The following is a 14,207-nucleotide window of genomic DNA, read 5'->3' as shown; positions in this document are numbered from 1 at the left end:
GCCCTCCCACGCAGATAACAAGGCAAGCCCCAACTTCATAGAACGAATCAGTGCAGAAGATGATTAGTTCGGTCTCGTTCACCCAAACAATTCGTTCAAAAAGAACGAATCGTTCACGACCGATACAACACTACTGGGCTCAGCGGTTATACTATTCAACCCATTGAGGGGGAATTATTCAGAACGAGGAAAACGCGACGAAGAGAGCCGCAAAATGTCATTGTTTCAGTCTCTCTACTACAATATTTTTACAGGATATTCTTTTATCCAAGTATTTTCCCCAATAGCTGAATAAATGGCTTGAGACGGACCAGTCAGCCCGTCGAGGGGGAACTATTCACAACGAGGAAAACGTGACGAAGAGAGCTGCAAAATGTCATTGTTTCTGTCTTTTCAATATTTTTACAGGATATTCTTTTTATCCAAGTATTTTACCCAATTGCTAAATAAATGGCATGGTCGTGACAAATAACAGTCTTGTGCTAAATGGAATATGAAATAATAAAAATGCACTTATTCAGGACGACATGGCAAAATTACTCCATAATGGTCAAAACTGTCGACTTCACCTTTACTGTCGCACCTCCCGAACGATATTTCATGACACCTAAATCTGACATATGTCATTTCCCTTCCCCGGCTTCGGAGAATGTAAACAAACCAAGAGGCGTGACAGCTAGCCGACATGCTAACCCGAACTGAGTGATGTTTCAAAGTCTTTGAAGCGGAAAATTACACATATCTAGCCCGGATTATTTGACATGACGACTGGGTTGTCGATTGTCTTTGCGGATCGGCAAACCACCCGGCGGAGAGCAATTTACGGTTCGTTCCCCGGAGGAGGGCGGCTGCAGCTGTTGTGTAGCTAACGTGCAGCTAATGTGCACGAGGAGAGCTTTTTACATGCCTATCAATGATCAAACGTAAGTAGTCCTTTATTTAAAGAAAGTTTGTAGTGTTTACTTTGTAATCGCGGTATTAATATTTGACATAATACAAAACAAGATGTTTACTCACTTCCTCGTAAGTCCAATTATCCCACAGTAGTAGGGCTTGGCCAATATCCACGGTGAATGGGAACCTTTTGAAACTCCAAAAAGGCGCACACGCCTCTCCCTCATAAAGCAAGATTTTTCAGCTGAATACTTAGTTCTCATACACAACTGTAGGCTGTATAGTGAAGAGGAGTCCTTCTCCCGTACACGTCACAACGCCCTCCTCCTCAATGCAAGACCGAAGCCGGAAGTCACTCATTTTCATGGCGCGGGATTAAAAAAACTAAATAAATATAGTGATCGCTTCCATACACATCCAAGCGGTCCATATCATTCAGGAGCATAAAATACCGAGTGTATTATGAAATAAACATGCTTTTTCGTGTCACGTGCACTTTTAGCCACTCCGAAGATACGCCGTCTCAAATAACTCTCTCCTGATAACGTTCCCACACTATTTTGGAGCGCTGCTCTTCTTAAACAGTAAAAAAAAATGCCCTCACCAAACTTCGCATGTCATTTTGGGCACGGGCAGTCGTCAGTAGCCCCCCACCCTCCTCTTATGTATCCTGCAACATTTGATAGCGTCAATTTCTTTCGAATTGACTCTCTTGTACAATTTTTTTCAGTTATCGGAGCATTCACAGGGTCATTATATTGAATACATGATTCAGCTGCAGCCATTCAGTGTAATAATCAAGATACACCCACACTTCTGCCATTATACCCTTTGTAAGTGAATCAATATAGCAATAATCTGGGCTGCCTTGACACTATTCAGATCTTTCTCCATTGGTTTGCTATTCACTTTGGTTGCTCGCCAACAAGGGGAAGCCTATAGAAAGCTACTCCTATCTGAACCCCTGAACAATAATCAAACAATAAAATGTAATATATAATTTTGATGGTCTGAAATTGAAACACAGTTTATTAGTAAACAGTTAATTCTTTAATCTGTAATTGACATTGTACTGTAATAAGATCCAATCCAAGAGCTGTATCGCAAAGATGCTTTCTCATACACCTCATATTGATGACTGTATAATCCAATTTACATTTTGCCCATGTAGAAATACCTTGCAATAAACCATTTCATGTTATTATTCATTTAGGCCTGCAAGATGTACTGCCAGAGTTTCTACGCGGGCGCTTTGTGGCGGCAGCCCTCAGCTATGTGGCATGTAACTCAGAGGGCGAGTTGCTCTGCCGCAACAATGACTGCTGGTGCCGATGTTCTCCTCGCTTCCCAGAGTGCAACTGTCCCTTTGCCGATATCAAGGTTATGGAAGAGAATCTGGAAAAAAGCAAAGAGGCCTGGAGTAGTTTCAACCAAGATTTCATTGAATCAGGTATGAGCGTCAGACATTGTCATGATATAACTGCTCCTATTGCAGAATGTTTCAGAATTAAATATACAATATAATGTAGTTGGTTTCCTGGACTTCTCTCACCATGCTAGTACTAATACAAGCCATTATGAATTTTGGACAAAACAGACTGAATCAGACAGCAGCTGTTTTATCATCATGTTTTTATCAGATCTGTAACCTTCTTTCCACATATATTATTACAAAACATTGGCTTATTCAGCTGTAAAACCTCTACTTGAATTTCCTTAGCTAGTGCTTAGTTTTAGTCAGTCAGCAGGCAATGATCATTTGTTTGATCAAAGCAGCTCATAATAATCTTAATAACAATAAGAATAACTCGAGCTGTGGGCAGCGCTAAAGAGTCAGCTGGAACGTTGAGGATCATGGATAAGCTAAGGCTTGTTTGACATTGTGTTATGTGTCTGAACTTGAATCGCTTCCAAAAATAATGACAGCTGTGACTCACTTTTGCATACACCGTATTTTTCGGAATATAAGTCGCACCTGAGTATAAGTCGCACCAGCCATAAAATGCCCAACGAAAAGGAAAAAAACATGTATAAGTTGCACTGGAGTATAAGTTGCATTTTTGGGGGAAATTTACTTGATAAAATTCCACACATAGAACAGATATGTCATCTTGAAAGGCAATTTAAAATAGAAATACAATAGAGAACAACATGCTGAATAAGTGTACAGTATGATAATGTTACATGATGCATGAACAACGAAATGCGAACGTGGCCGGTAGAGTTATTCAGATAACTATAGCATAAAGAACAAGCTAAAAAGTTTACCAAACCATCAGTGTCACGCCAAAACACCAAAATAACATGTGAAATGATATAGTAATGTGTTCATAATTTCACACATAAGTCGCACCCCCAGCCAAACTATGAAAAAAACTGTGACTTATAGTCCAAAAAATACGGTAGGCCTAAAGCAAAGGCAATTGATGAAATTTTAGGACTTTGAGAATGTTTTATCTTCAACATTTTAGGTGGAATATTCAAAGTTTCAGGTCGGTCAGATCAAATAGGAGTTAATCAAAATATGGCCTTGAGCCATTCCCCCGCGAATAGCGAGGGTCAACCGTACACTGCTACAATACTGAATTTATTTCCAGCCATTATGCGTGCACAAAGTTTAATGGGTTTCAAACATGTTTAGACGCTCAAAAACTGTGCTTTTCGCCATGGCAACAGCGATTAGCAACAATTTTAAACTTTTATTTTTATCATCATAAATCTGGCTGCTACAACCACGCCCTCTGACGAAAACTCAAAAAATATTTTCTTAAAAGCATTAGCAATATCTTGATACTGGATGAATTTCGGGCCAATCTGGTCAACATGATTTTTGCAGTACAAAAGATGACATTTGTTGTCACCACTTTGTAAAACTACTGTATACAGTATGTGGAGTAAAAAATGTCATATACTGTAGATGTCTTTAAATTATGTCAAGTTTAGGAATATTTGCGCCGTGTACAGGGGAGTTGCAAAGCTCTTCTCATTATTTTTTTATTTAAATGCAACATTTGATGCCTCACCCCCATTAAATAGTTGGCAAAAACCCATGATTACCTGATAGGTAACATAGATATTTTCGTTTTCTAGCATAACATGAACAAATTCTATTCCACTAAACCAAACTGTTATTGGAGTCGAGTTGTTTGATAAGATGTAATTGCTTTTTATTTTACTTCTTATCATAGCAAGGAATAATTTTCAGAGAACTGTAAGCAGAACTGCGGGTTGAATTGAATGCTGTGACAGCCACTGTGACAACCATGTCTTCTGTGTTGTAGTGTCTGAAGTTAAAAGGGTGACAAGGAGGTGGGTGATCAAAACTCCCTTAGATGCATATTGGATGGGTCAACGTCTGCCGTAACCTCAGTGAAATAATAGGAAACGTAGCTTTTGCTCTCTCCCATATACACGGGCTCAGTCTTTCTTATCTTCTGCCTGCCCCCTTGACTTTTTCATTCGATTGCAAGTATGGCTTTTCACATTCACAGCCTCACAGAGTTGGAAAATTAGCAATGTAGACCCTACCCACCGACGTCACAAAATCACGTGAGCGCTGTATTGTTCCGCCCCCTTGTCCGTCATTTTGTGTCTGTATTATCAATGGTCTCAATTGATCGAGCAATTTATAATGCATTTCATGGAAGACCCGGTGCTTTCGGATGCCGTAAACTCACTGGATGCGTTGCATAAAAGGCGTTATTTGGAAAAGCTTCAGTTTATCCATTCGCCAGATCCATATTTGATGCCTAAATCGATGTTTTTCGTCCCGCTGTCTTCGCCGTATTTGCCTGACATCTGCTAGCTACCTTGATATTTACAACTATCTTGTCCACACAAATTCAGCCTATTCTCACGAAAGTTTGAAAAACTTTAAGAGTTTGGAGGCTTATAAATACTTCGTTGCTGGTTGGGTGAAACAGGTCCTCGTCCACGAAAATTCGGCAGGAATCTATCTTGTGCTTGGAAAGGTGAGTTACGAAATGTTCAATTCAAAATCTTTTGTTCTTGCTAACATCCACTGTCAAGTCTAATGTATTTCATGTCATTTGTCAATGGAGCTAGGGCTTTTAATGTTTATATGGTTTAGCGATAGCACTCTCACTACATACATACGTGTATGTTGTCGGCGATTAGCCTAGCAATGATCTTAATTGTGGTTGTCAGCCCAAAACCCTCTAAATATATATTAAATGCATCTTACCAGATATAAAATGACTACTACATAATCTGTGTTAATCGTTTGGAGCCCAGTTTTCTCGTCGAATTGCAGCAGCCCATCTCGCTCTCTCCTCTCCGGGTCTCTCGGAATCCGGTAGAACTTCAAGTCTCTCCGTCTATCTTCTCTGGTATTGCAACCGACCGCCACACACGCCTTCACCATTTTGATTATTAATGTTAACGAGCAGAAAAACACGCCGTAAATAGGAGGAATGTACGTAGCCGTAACAGGTAAACACGATGTGTTGACGGACAATTGGGCGGCACCAGTCAGGAGGGCGGAGTTGTGACGTCACGTGGGTAGGGTCTATAGCTACAATATATATTAGGGGTGTGCCATCTTAGGCACCCCACGATTCGATTTAAATACGATTCAGGGGGATACAATTCGATTCTTTAACGATGATCACGGTATTGACGATGATCACGGTTACCATGATTATCGATGCATCGTACATTACTGAATGATAAAGTAGACAAACTAATTTTTGTCCATTATTTATTTAAAATATCCTAATGATTTAACAGGAACGATGTAAACATGCTCATGCAACAAAAATTTGCCCTTACACTGCTTTTTATTTATTTATTTTTACAAGAAAGTGCAAAAACATTAACGATTTTAAAGGGAGTACTTATTTCTCTCAACAATACAATAAAATTTACACAGGTGGAATGAATTCCACATTTTTTGGAAACAAAGTGTCTTTAGAAATAAGACTTCTTTTAACGAATATACTTTGTTTTCACAGATTTCTATACTATTTCGCATATTTATAGTGTTACCGCTGTACTTAATCACTGGTTTTACACGTTCTGCATATGAAATAAATACACGTTAGCAAATTACCTAATTAGCTTAGCGCTCGGAGTTAACTATTAACACCTGAAAAACAACAACAATAAAGGCTAAACAGTACAAGAGGGTTCGTGTACTCACCTCTTATAGATGCACACGGGTCTTAGCAACACACTTAGGACATCTTTCCATTGACATGACTAGAAACTACAGCTGGACACCTGAAAGACAATGAGCAACGAACTATCTCTCTTCCACTCTCGCTCTAAAAAAATAACTGTGCGGTCGGGCTTCTTTGCCTGCATGTCTCATACACAAATTTATTTTCCAGTCTTTTGAAAAAGACTTTCTCACTCAGTTACAGGCAGCATCCATTATAACGTGCCTGCGTCCGTTAAAGGGGTCCGGGCGGCAGAAGTGTCATGAATTTCGTTCCGCTAAAAGTGGCTGTCATAAAGTTATGTGGGAAAATCATCGTTTTTGAACCTTTATGAATTGTAATCGAATCGTCACGTGTCGAATCGTGATGCGTGTAATAATTGATTTTTTGGAACTCCTCTAATATATATATAAATATACAGTATGTATGTACAAACAAACTCTTTACTCACCCCATGGTTGGTGGGCGGCTGTTCAGTATCTTTGCTGTTCCTATGACTGCGCTCTTCTGGATGGAGATGGCTGATGTTTCTCCATGTATCTTCTGGAGCCACTTTTCCAGTGTGGGGGATCCAATGCTCCTATGACATGCACTACTGTCGCTTTCACCTTCCAGGCTCTCTTCAGCTGAACCTGAGCAAAAAACAGTATTAATGTGCAATATGTGTCTTGAATAAAATAATAAATAAAATCTCCGCTTCCTACACTAACATATCTTGGCTCATTGTCTGCCATTGACAGAGATAAATGTCCACATTATTTGAAGAGGGAGGGCTTGCAGTGGATCCTCATGTTTTAGGCAAGGTTCATACCGCAGGTCTTAATGCACAATTCCAATTTTTTTGTCATATCTGTTTTCTTGCTGTGCACGTTCAGACTGCCTTTTTCCAAAAAGGGGACACAAATAACAGACATAAATAATCCCCGCTTAGTCTGATATTCAAAGTTTATATGGATTGATATTTGATAGAACGCATGCATGTGTGCTTCATTTGTGCCATATGATGCACACACATACGGGGTCAGTTTGCACCGACTCTCAGCCATTTAAGCAATATTGAAATATTGCTTATATCTACAGAAAGAAAACCGAGCAATCTCAGGTTTATCCTTTCTTTTTATTTTACTGTTGTCAAGCCCGCCTATTGCCTTAAAGCTGAGTTCAAGCTAGGTGCTAACGCTAATGCACAGCTCCATTGCTAACGTAGCTCCCTGCCTCTTTTAATCTTTGCAGGCGTAATTGCTGCATGAATTCTGATTTAGGAGACTTGAGAGTTCAGACCGCAGCCACATTCTAAAAAAATGTGGCCCAGATAGGATTTTAACCACATACGAAAGTGACCTAAATCGGATTTGAAATGGCCGACTTCAATGTGACTTGTCCGTTTAGACCAGCGGTCTCAAACCGACTCCACAAAGGGCCGCAGTGGGTCCTGGTTTTTGTTCCAACAGATCCAGCACAAACAGTTCAACCAATGAGGTTTCTACTAACATAAGCAGCACCTGATTGCAATCAACTGATTACACTTGTAAGAAACCAGATTGGTGAAAAGGTATTTGTCTCGTTTGGTTGGAATGAAATCCAGTACCCCCTGCGGCCCTTTGAGGACCGGTTTGAGACCACTGGTTTAGACTGTTAACTTTTTAAATTTGCAGCGCATGTAGTCTTTGATGCCCCTTCACGTTTTAATTATGTCACCCATGTGCCGCTGATCGGTTAAGTCTTAAGAGTCACATGACATTTTGGAAGGAAAATGACAATCACCGTAATTTCCCGAAAATAACGCACACTTTTTTTCTCCAAAATCAACTAGTAAAATCATGGTGCGCATTATAAACGGGTACAGGGATGGAGACAAATGTATATATATATATATATATATATATATATAAATAAAGACCGATTTTTTTATTTTTTATTGACACGGCCATGTTGTGTTGAAGAAACATATGCGGCGATCAGTTGACGACCATTACGGTACGTGACGTCACCATGTTTTTTTTTTTTGGTCGTGGCTAGCTAGCGAAGGAGTCAGAGGCAGAGTATCAAACAACCGAGCTAATCCGCGTTGCTTTTTTTACATTGAGGCTGCAACAAAATATGGTAGCAATGTCTGTCTCACATGCAACCCGCGGAATATAACTAGCTTTCCGGCTGTTCCCTCAACAAAATACCTTCCTCCGGGAACTATACAACATGCCAACATAAGTTCCGCCGGTGAATTCTGTTATAACTCGCTACACGGTAATACTTCACTCTGATTGGTCGAAGGATTTCGTCTGTGTTAGATTCAGCTTTTTTCACTCTTCTTTTACTCTTCATAAAGCACAGAATTTAGTTGTAAACTCATTTGAGTCAACGTTTATTGCAGCTCCGCAACTCGGACCGTAACAAACGTAACACAACACAAACTTTCTGTGTCGGTCAACTATATCTGTCCCTCGAGAAACTCAAATCCAAATAGCAATAGTTCCTATTGTTGCATTCTAGTCAACAGCGATGCGCTCTTCCGATTCCTGACCTAAATCACCACTTTCATTTTACCGTATCAATCCATGGAAGAAACATTTATTCATCATGATGAAACGAGCAAGTTATACAGCAGCCTGTAAAAGAAAAGTCACATCTGTTTTGTTTTCTCCTGGATTCTGGTAAGTTGAAGAAGTTGTCAGATCATATTATTACCGTATATATTGTCAGTTTACGGTAATGTTTTAAACTACCAATGTTCTATGCTTGTGCTGTGTTTCACCAGTCAGTAAAATGACATTTCTGTATCTGTACACGGGCTCTGTTTTCTTGTATTCTTCTATTTATTGGTGCTAAAATTAGGGTGCGCGTTATACACGGGTACAATAATTTTCCCTAGATTTTACAAAAAAATTTGGGGTGCGCGTTATACACGGGTGCGCCTTATATTCGGGAAATTACGGTAGTACTCAATTTGGACATTTAGGGATGTACGTTTTTTCAAAGGGGTGTACACACTTTTGTTGCCAGGGGTTTAGATAATAATGGCTATATTTTGAGGGGAAAACAAATGAACTCTATTATAGAAGCTGCACACAGACTACTTTTTATTGTGTCAAAGTGTCATTTTGTCAGTGTGGTCCCATGAAAAGATATATTTAAATATCTGCAGAAATGCGAGGGGTGTACTCAATTTTGTGATACATTGTATATATTTTTCACGTTTTGCACTGTAGTCTACTGTACATAACCTGTTTTGACCAGAGCATGTATAAGGCCAGAAACGCCTATGACTATACCTGCTGTTTTATGTTGAATTATCAAATATAAAACTGTTTATTCAATTTTTTTGCGCTGAATGTTCGTCCTGTCATGTTGAATAAATATTATCAAGGTTCAAATCGGTTCGTTGAGCATGTTTGGTTGTCAATAGGACATCAATATTACAAGTTTTGACAAAAAAAAAAAAAAAAATGTTTTTGTCTTTTTGGTCCCAATATGTTGATTTATAATTGGTCAGTGAAGAACACAGCAATTTGGACATGAAGTTCAAGGTGTCCTGAAAAAAGGAACCAAACCAGGCCATTGTGAACACTTATTTCTTAGAAATATAAAGGCAAAATCAAAGGCATGCAAAATCAGACAAAAAAAGGCCAGGACCTTAAAGGGTTAATGCCTCAATCGAGTCGGAAAAACACACAAAAATCGGATTTGTTCATTAAGACCTGCGGTATTAACCTAGCCTAAGTGTCAAAATGGATTGGATGACTAGCGCTGTCAGTGGCAGCCAATGAGTGAATTTTGACCCTGATGGTGAGCAATGCATTCTGTGAGGTGCTACATGATGTAAAATGTATGAGAACCACTGGTCTTTGTTTGGTTTGGTACCGGTTGATTTGGCCCCCACCAGTTTGATTACCGTGTTCACACCTGACAAAACTATACCAGAGAGCAAAAAAGTAGAGTTGGCTTACATTATGGGAAGTTGTAAATGAATTTGTAAAATGGGGAATGGTAGATGGAGACTGTACTTAGAGGTGGATGCTAGACAGCTAGTAGGAAGAGCATGTTATTGCATCAGGCTGGTCTGTTCTAGATACAGATGCAGCAGGTGGTGGTGATTTATTGCTTCAAGATGGCTGGAATTTATTCTCCATATCAGTTTTACACCGTGTACCCAGGAATAACAGTGCTCCATGTGCTCTGAAATCATTCAGTAATGTCATAGCTGTTACCCAGACATGCTAAAAAGTTCATTACATTTTGAATTTTTATGAACATGTTTGTTCACCTAAGGATTTTTTTTTTTTTTAAATGATAACTCTAACTCCTAGCTCGGGATTGCAACCCGAATAGGTTTGCATAGAACATACAGTAAGTTCTGCCACCATAACACTGAGATTGGCTTACACCTCGGTTTACGACACGGATGAACAATAGCCACGTTTAGAATCAGAATCAGAATCAGAATAATTTATTGTCATTGTTCCAACACAGAAACAACGAAATTAAAAAAATAGCAGCTCTCATGGACCAAAAACAAGGAAATAAATAAAATAAAATAACAGTACTTAAAAGACTATACACTCTATGAGGTGGGGGATATATGCACGGGCAAGGATGATTATGAAAAAAAAAATTTATATGCATTTCACTGTACATGTGCACATTGATCCAAAACCACATTCAGTGTGAGGCGTTCAGAGCAGCGACGGCTCTCGGATAAAAGCTGTTTTTTAGTCTATTAGTTCTGGCCTTTATTGCCCTGAAACGCCTCCCAGAGGGTAATAGTTGGAACAGGTGGTGGCCAGGGTGTGAGGAGTCTCTGGTGATGCTGTGAGCCCTCCTGAGGCAGCGGGTCTTATAGACTGACTCCAGGGATGGAAGAGGGCAGCCAATCAGTCTCTGGGCGGTGTTGATGACCCTCTGGAGCTGGTTCCGCTCTGCTGCGGTGCAGCTGGAGAACCACAGCGAGATGCTGTAGCTCAGCACCGACTCCACTGAGCAGCGGTAGAAGACCAACAAGAGCTCAGTTTTAATGTTGTTCTTCCTGAGAACCCTCAGGACGTAGAGTCTCTGTTGGGCCTTCTTCAGGATCGCTGTGGTGTTGACAGTCCAGGTCAGGTCCTCACTAATGTAGGTGCCCAGGAACCTGAAGTCTGGCACCATTTCTACCCGGTCCCCATTGATGGTGATTGGCTGGATGTCCGGTTTACACCTCCTGAAGTCGACGATGACCTCCTTCGACTTGGAGGTGTTCAGAGTCAGGTTGTTGATGGTGCACCAGCCCGACAGACGCTCCACCTCCACCCTGTAAGCGGACTCATCTCCTCCTGAGATGAGCCCCACCACCGTGGTGTCGTCCGCGAACTTAATGATGGAATTGTTCGGCTGGGTGGGGGTGCAGTCGTGGGTGTAGAGGGTGTAGAGTAGGGGGCTGAGCACGCAGCCCTGAGGAGAACCGGTGCTGGTCCTCAGAACAGAGGACAGGTGGTGTCCTACTCTCACCCTCTGGGAGCGGTCTGTCAGGAAGTCCATAATCCAGCTGCAGATGTTGCGGGAGAGACCCAGGTCCCCCAGTTTGCTCACCAGTCTGCTCGGGATGATGGTGTTAAAGGCCGAGCTGAAGTCCAGGAAGAGCAGCCTGGCGTAGCTCCCCCGCTGTTCCACATGAGTCAGTGTGGTGTGCAGAGCTGTCGCGATGGCGTCCTCCGTGGACCGGTTGGCTCTGTAGGCAAACTGGTGGGGGTCCAGTGTGGGTGGCAGGCATGCAGTGATGTGACCCCGGACCAGTTTCTCAAAACACTTCATAATGATGGGAGTGAGTGCGACTGGCCGGTAGTCGTTGAGGCAGTTGATGGAGTTCTTCTTCGGCACAGGGATGATGGTGGAGGACTTCAAGCAGGGCGGGATGGAGCACTGGGAGAGGGACTGGTTGAAGATATTGGTGAAGACCCCAGCCAGCTGGTCAGCACAGTCCCTCAGCACTCTCCCAGCCACTCCGTCAGGTCCAGCAGCTTTCCGGGGGTTCACTGCCTTCAGGGTTCTCCTCACCTCCTGTGCCTGAACGGTGAAGGGCTGGCTGTGGAGGGTCTGAAGCAGTGGTTCCCCCGCTGGGGGCACAACCTCGAAGCGGGCGAAGAAGTGGTTGAGCTCCTCCGCCAGTGAGGCGTCCCCAGAGGTTGGAGCAGCGTTGCTGGATCTGAAGTTGGTGATGTGACGGAGCCCCCTCCACACCTGCCGGCTGTTGTTGGTGCTGAAGTCCTCCTCCATCCTCTGCTTGTAGCCTGCCTTGGCTTCTCTGATGCCCCTCTTCAGGGCCGCCCGGGCACCGCTGTACCGCTCCCCGTCCCTGGACCTGAAGGCGCTGTTCCTCTCCCTCAGCAGGGCCTTGACCTCCCTATTCATCCAAGGCTTCTGGTTGGGAAACACCTGGATGCGTTTTTCCACCGTGACGGTGTTGATGCAGTGTTGGATGTAGCCCAGCACAGCAGAGGTGAAAACCTCCAGGTCCTGGTGGCAGAAGATGTCCCAGTCGGTGCTTTCAAAGCAGTCCTGCAGCTGCTGAGAGGCTCCATCGGGCCAAAATGTCACAGTCCGGGTTATGGGAGGTGATTGCTTTCTCACTGGTTTGTAAGCCGGTATCAGGAGCAGCGACATGTGATCAGAGGAACCCAGGTGGGGCAGCTGGATGGCCCTGTAACCATGCTTGATGTTGGAGTAGGCTTTATCCAGGGTCCTAGTTCCCCTGGTGGCACATTTAATGTGCTGGTGGAGTTGTGGGAGCGCTACTTTTAATTCAGCATGGTTAAAATCCCCTGCAACCACATGCACTGCTTCTGGAAGGTCGTTCTGTAGCCGGCTGAGGGCATTGTTCAAGTGGCTAAGAGCCGTGCTAGCATTAGCATCCGGTGGAATGTACACAGCGGTTACTGTGACAGCGGTAAACTCACGTGGAAGGTACAGGGGCCTGCATCTGACCGTGATGAACTCCAGATCTGCGGAGCAGTGGTTGTTGATAGTAGCGGCGTTTGTGCACCAGCTGTTATTGACGTAGATGCAGAGCCCTCCGCCCCTGCTCTTCCCAGAGTCGCGGTTCCTGTCAAGTCTGTGCGCTGTGCGGCCCGCTAGCTCCATAGCCGCGTCCGGGATGGATGAGTGAAGCCAGGTCTCCGTGAACATCAAGATGCAGCAGTCCCTCACGAGCCTGTTGCCTGCCAGCTGCAGCCTCAGCTCATCCATCTTGTTGGCGAGGGATCGGACATTAGCGAGGAAGATGCTGGGTAGCGGCGGTTTGTGTGGCCGTCTCCGCAGCTGAACGAGGATGCCGGCCCGGCAGCCCCGCTTTTGCTTCCTCTCCTTGCGCCGCCTCCTCCTCCTCCCAGCCGGGATGAGTGTCCACGGGGAGCCCGGTGTTCGGGCTATGCTCGGCGGGATGTTGTGATCCGAAATAAAGTCATCGGTAACGGACTGTTTGCTCCGTAACCCGATGCGGAAAAGTTCCTGTCGGCTGTAGGTGGTGAGCGCACGACAGGTGGGGCAGGAGAGACAAACTAACAAAAACAGTAAAAAAACACACTGGCTGTGAGAGGAGCTCTGAGCCGCTGCGTCCGTGCGCGCCGCCATTTGCGATCCCCTGACATGCTGACTTTTATTCATACCGATTCAAATCATTCCGAATGGAAATTTCAGATCAGCTGTTTACATGTCACTTCATCTATTCCGATCCAGCGTTTAGATGTGACTGCCTTTATTCCGAAAGGATGTTTGACAACTGCCGTCTGACATGCGCAGATTAATCAAAACAAAGTGTCACGTTGCAAAACATGGAGATCGATCGTCAGAGTGCTGCTGTTTTAACTTTAACCCACCTGTTGTGTTTGTGGGGTCGTATCCGCTTCTGCTGTTTTGCTCTTTTGCCTTGTTGTAGCCGGTTTTCCACCGGTTTCTAATCTGGTCAACGCTCCGGTCTATTCCGGCTTCGTGTAACCTCTCATGAACTTTTTTAAATAGTTCACTGTTCCTCGTTTTACGCCCGTCTAAGCGAGCAATTATATTCAATTCTTTTAAAGTTTGAATTAAATACAATCTTTCCGCCGGACTCCAATTAGGTGCGCTGTGCTTGGAAGCCATGTTGCAAGTGACGTTACTTACGTCACAAAG

At 43.2% G+C, this 14,207-nt stretch overlaps 1 protein-coding gene across 1 annotated transcript in view; it reads left to right on the top strand.

The window, feature by feature from the left end:
• brinp2 (bone morphogenetic protein/retinoic acid inducible neural-specific 2) overlaps nt 1-14,207 on the top strand; it is a 293,456-nt gene that overhangs the window by 243,851 nt on the left and 35,398 nt on the right. The window contains exon 6 of the mRNA XM_057857700.1: nt 2,108-2,344. Coding sequence (XP_057713683.1) covers nt 2,108-2,344 — 237 coding nt within the window. The remainder of the gene's footprint in view (nt 1-2,107; nt 2,345-14,207) is intronic.

This window comes from Corythoichthys intestinalis, chromosome 14, assembly GCF_030265065.1.
Source record: "Corythoichthys intestinalis isolate RoL2023-P3 chromosome 14, ASM3026506v1, whole genome shotgun sequence".
NCBI classification, from domain to species: domain Eukaryota; kingdom Metazoa; phylum Chordata; class Actinopteri; order Syngnathiformes; family Syngnathidae; genus Corythoichthys; species Corythoichthys intestinalis.
Note: the sequence above shows the minus strand (reverse complement) of the source record. Positions and strands in the feature narration are given on the sequence as shown.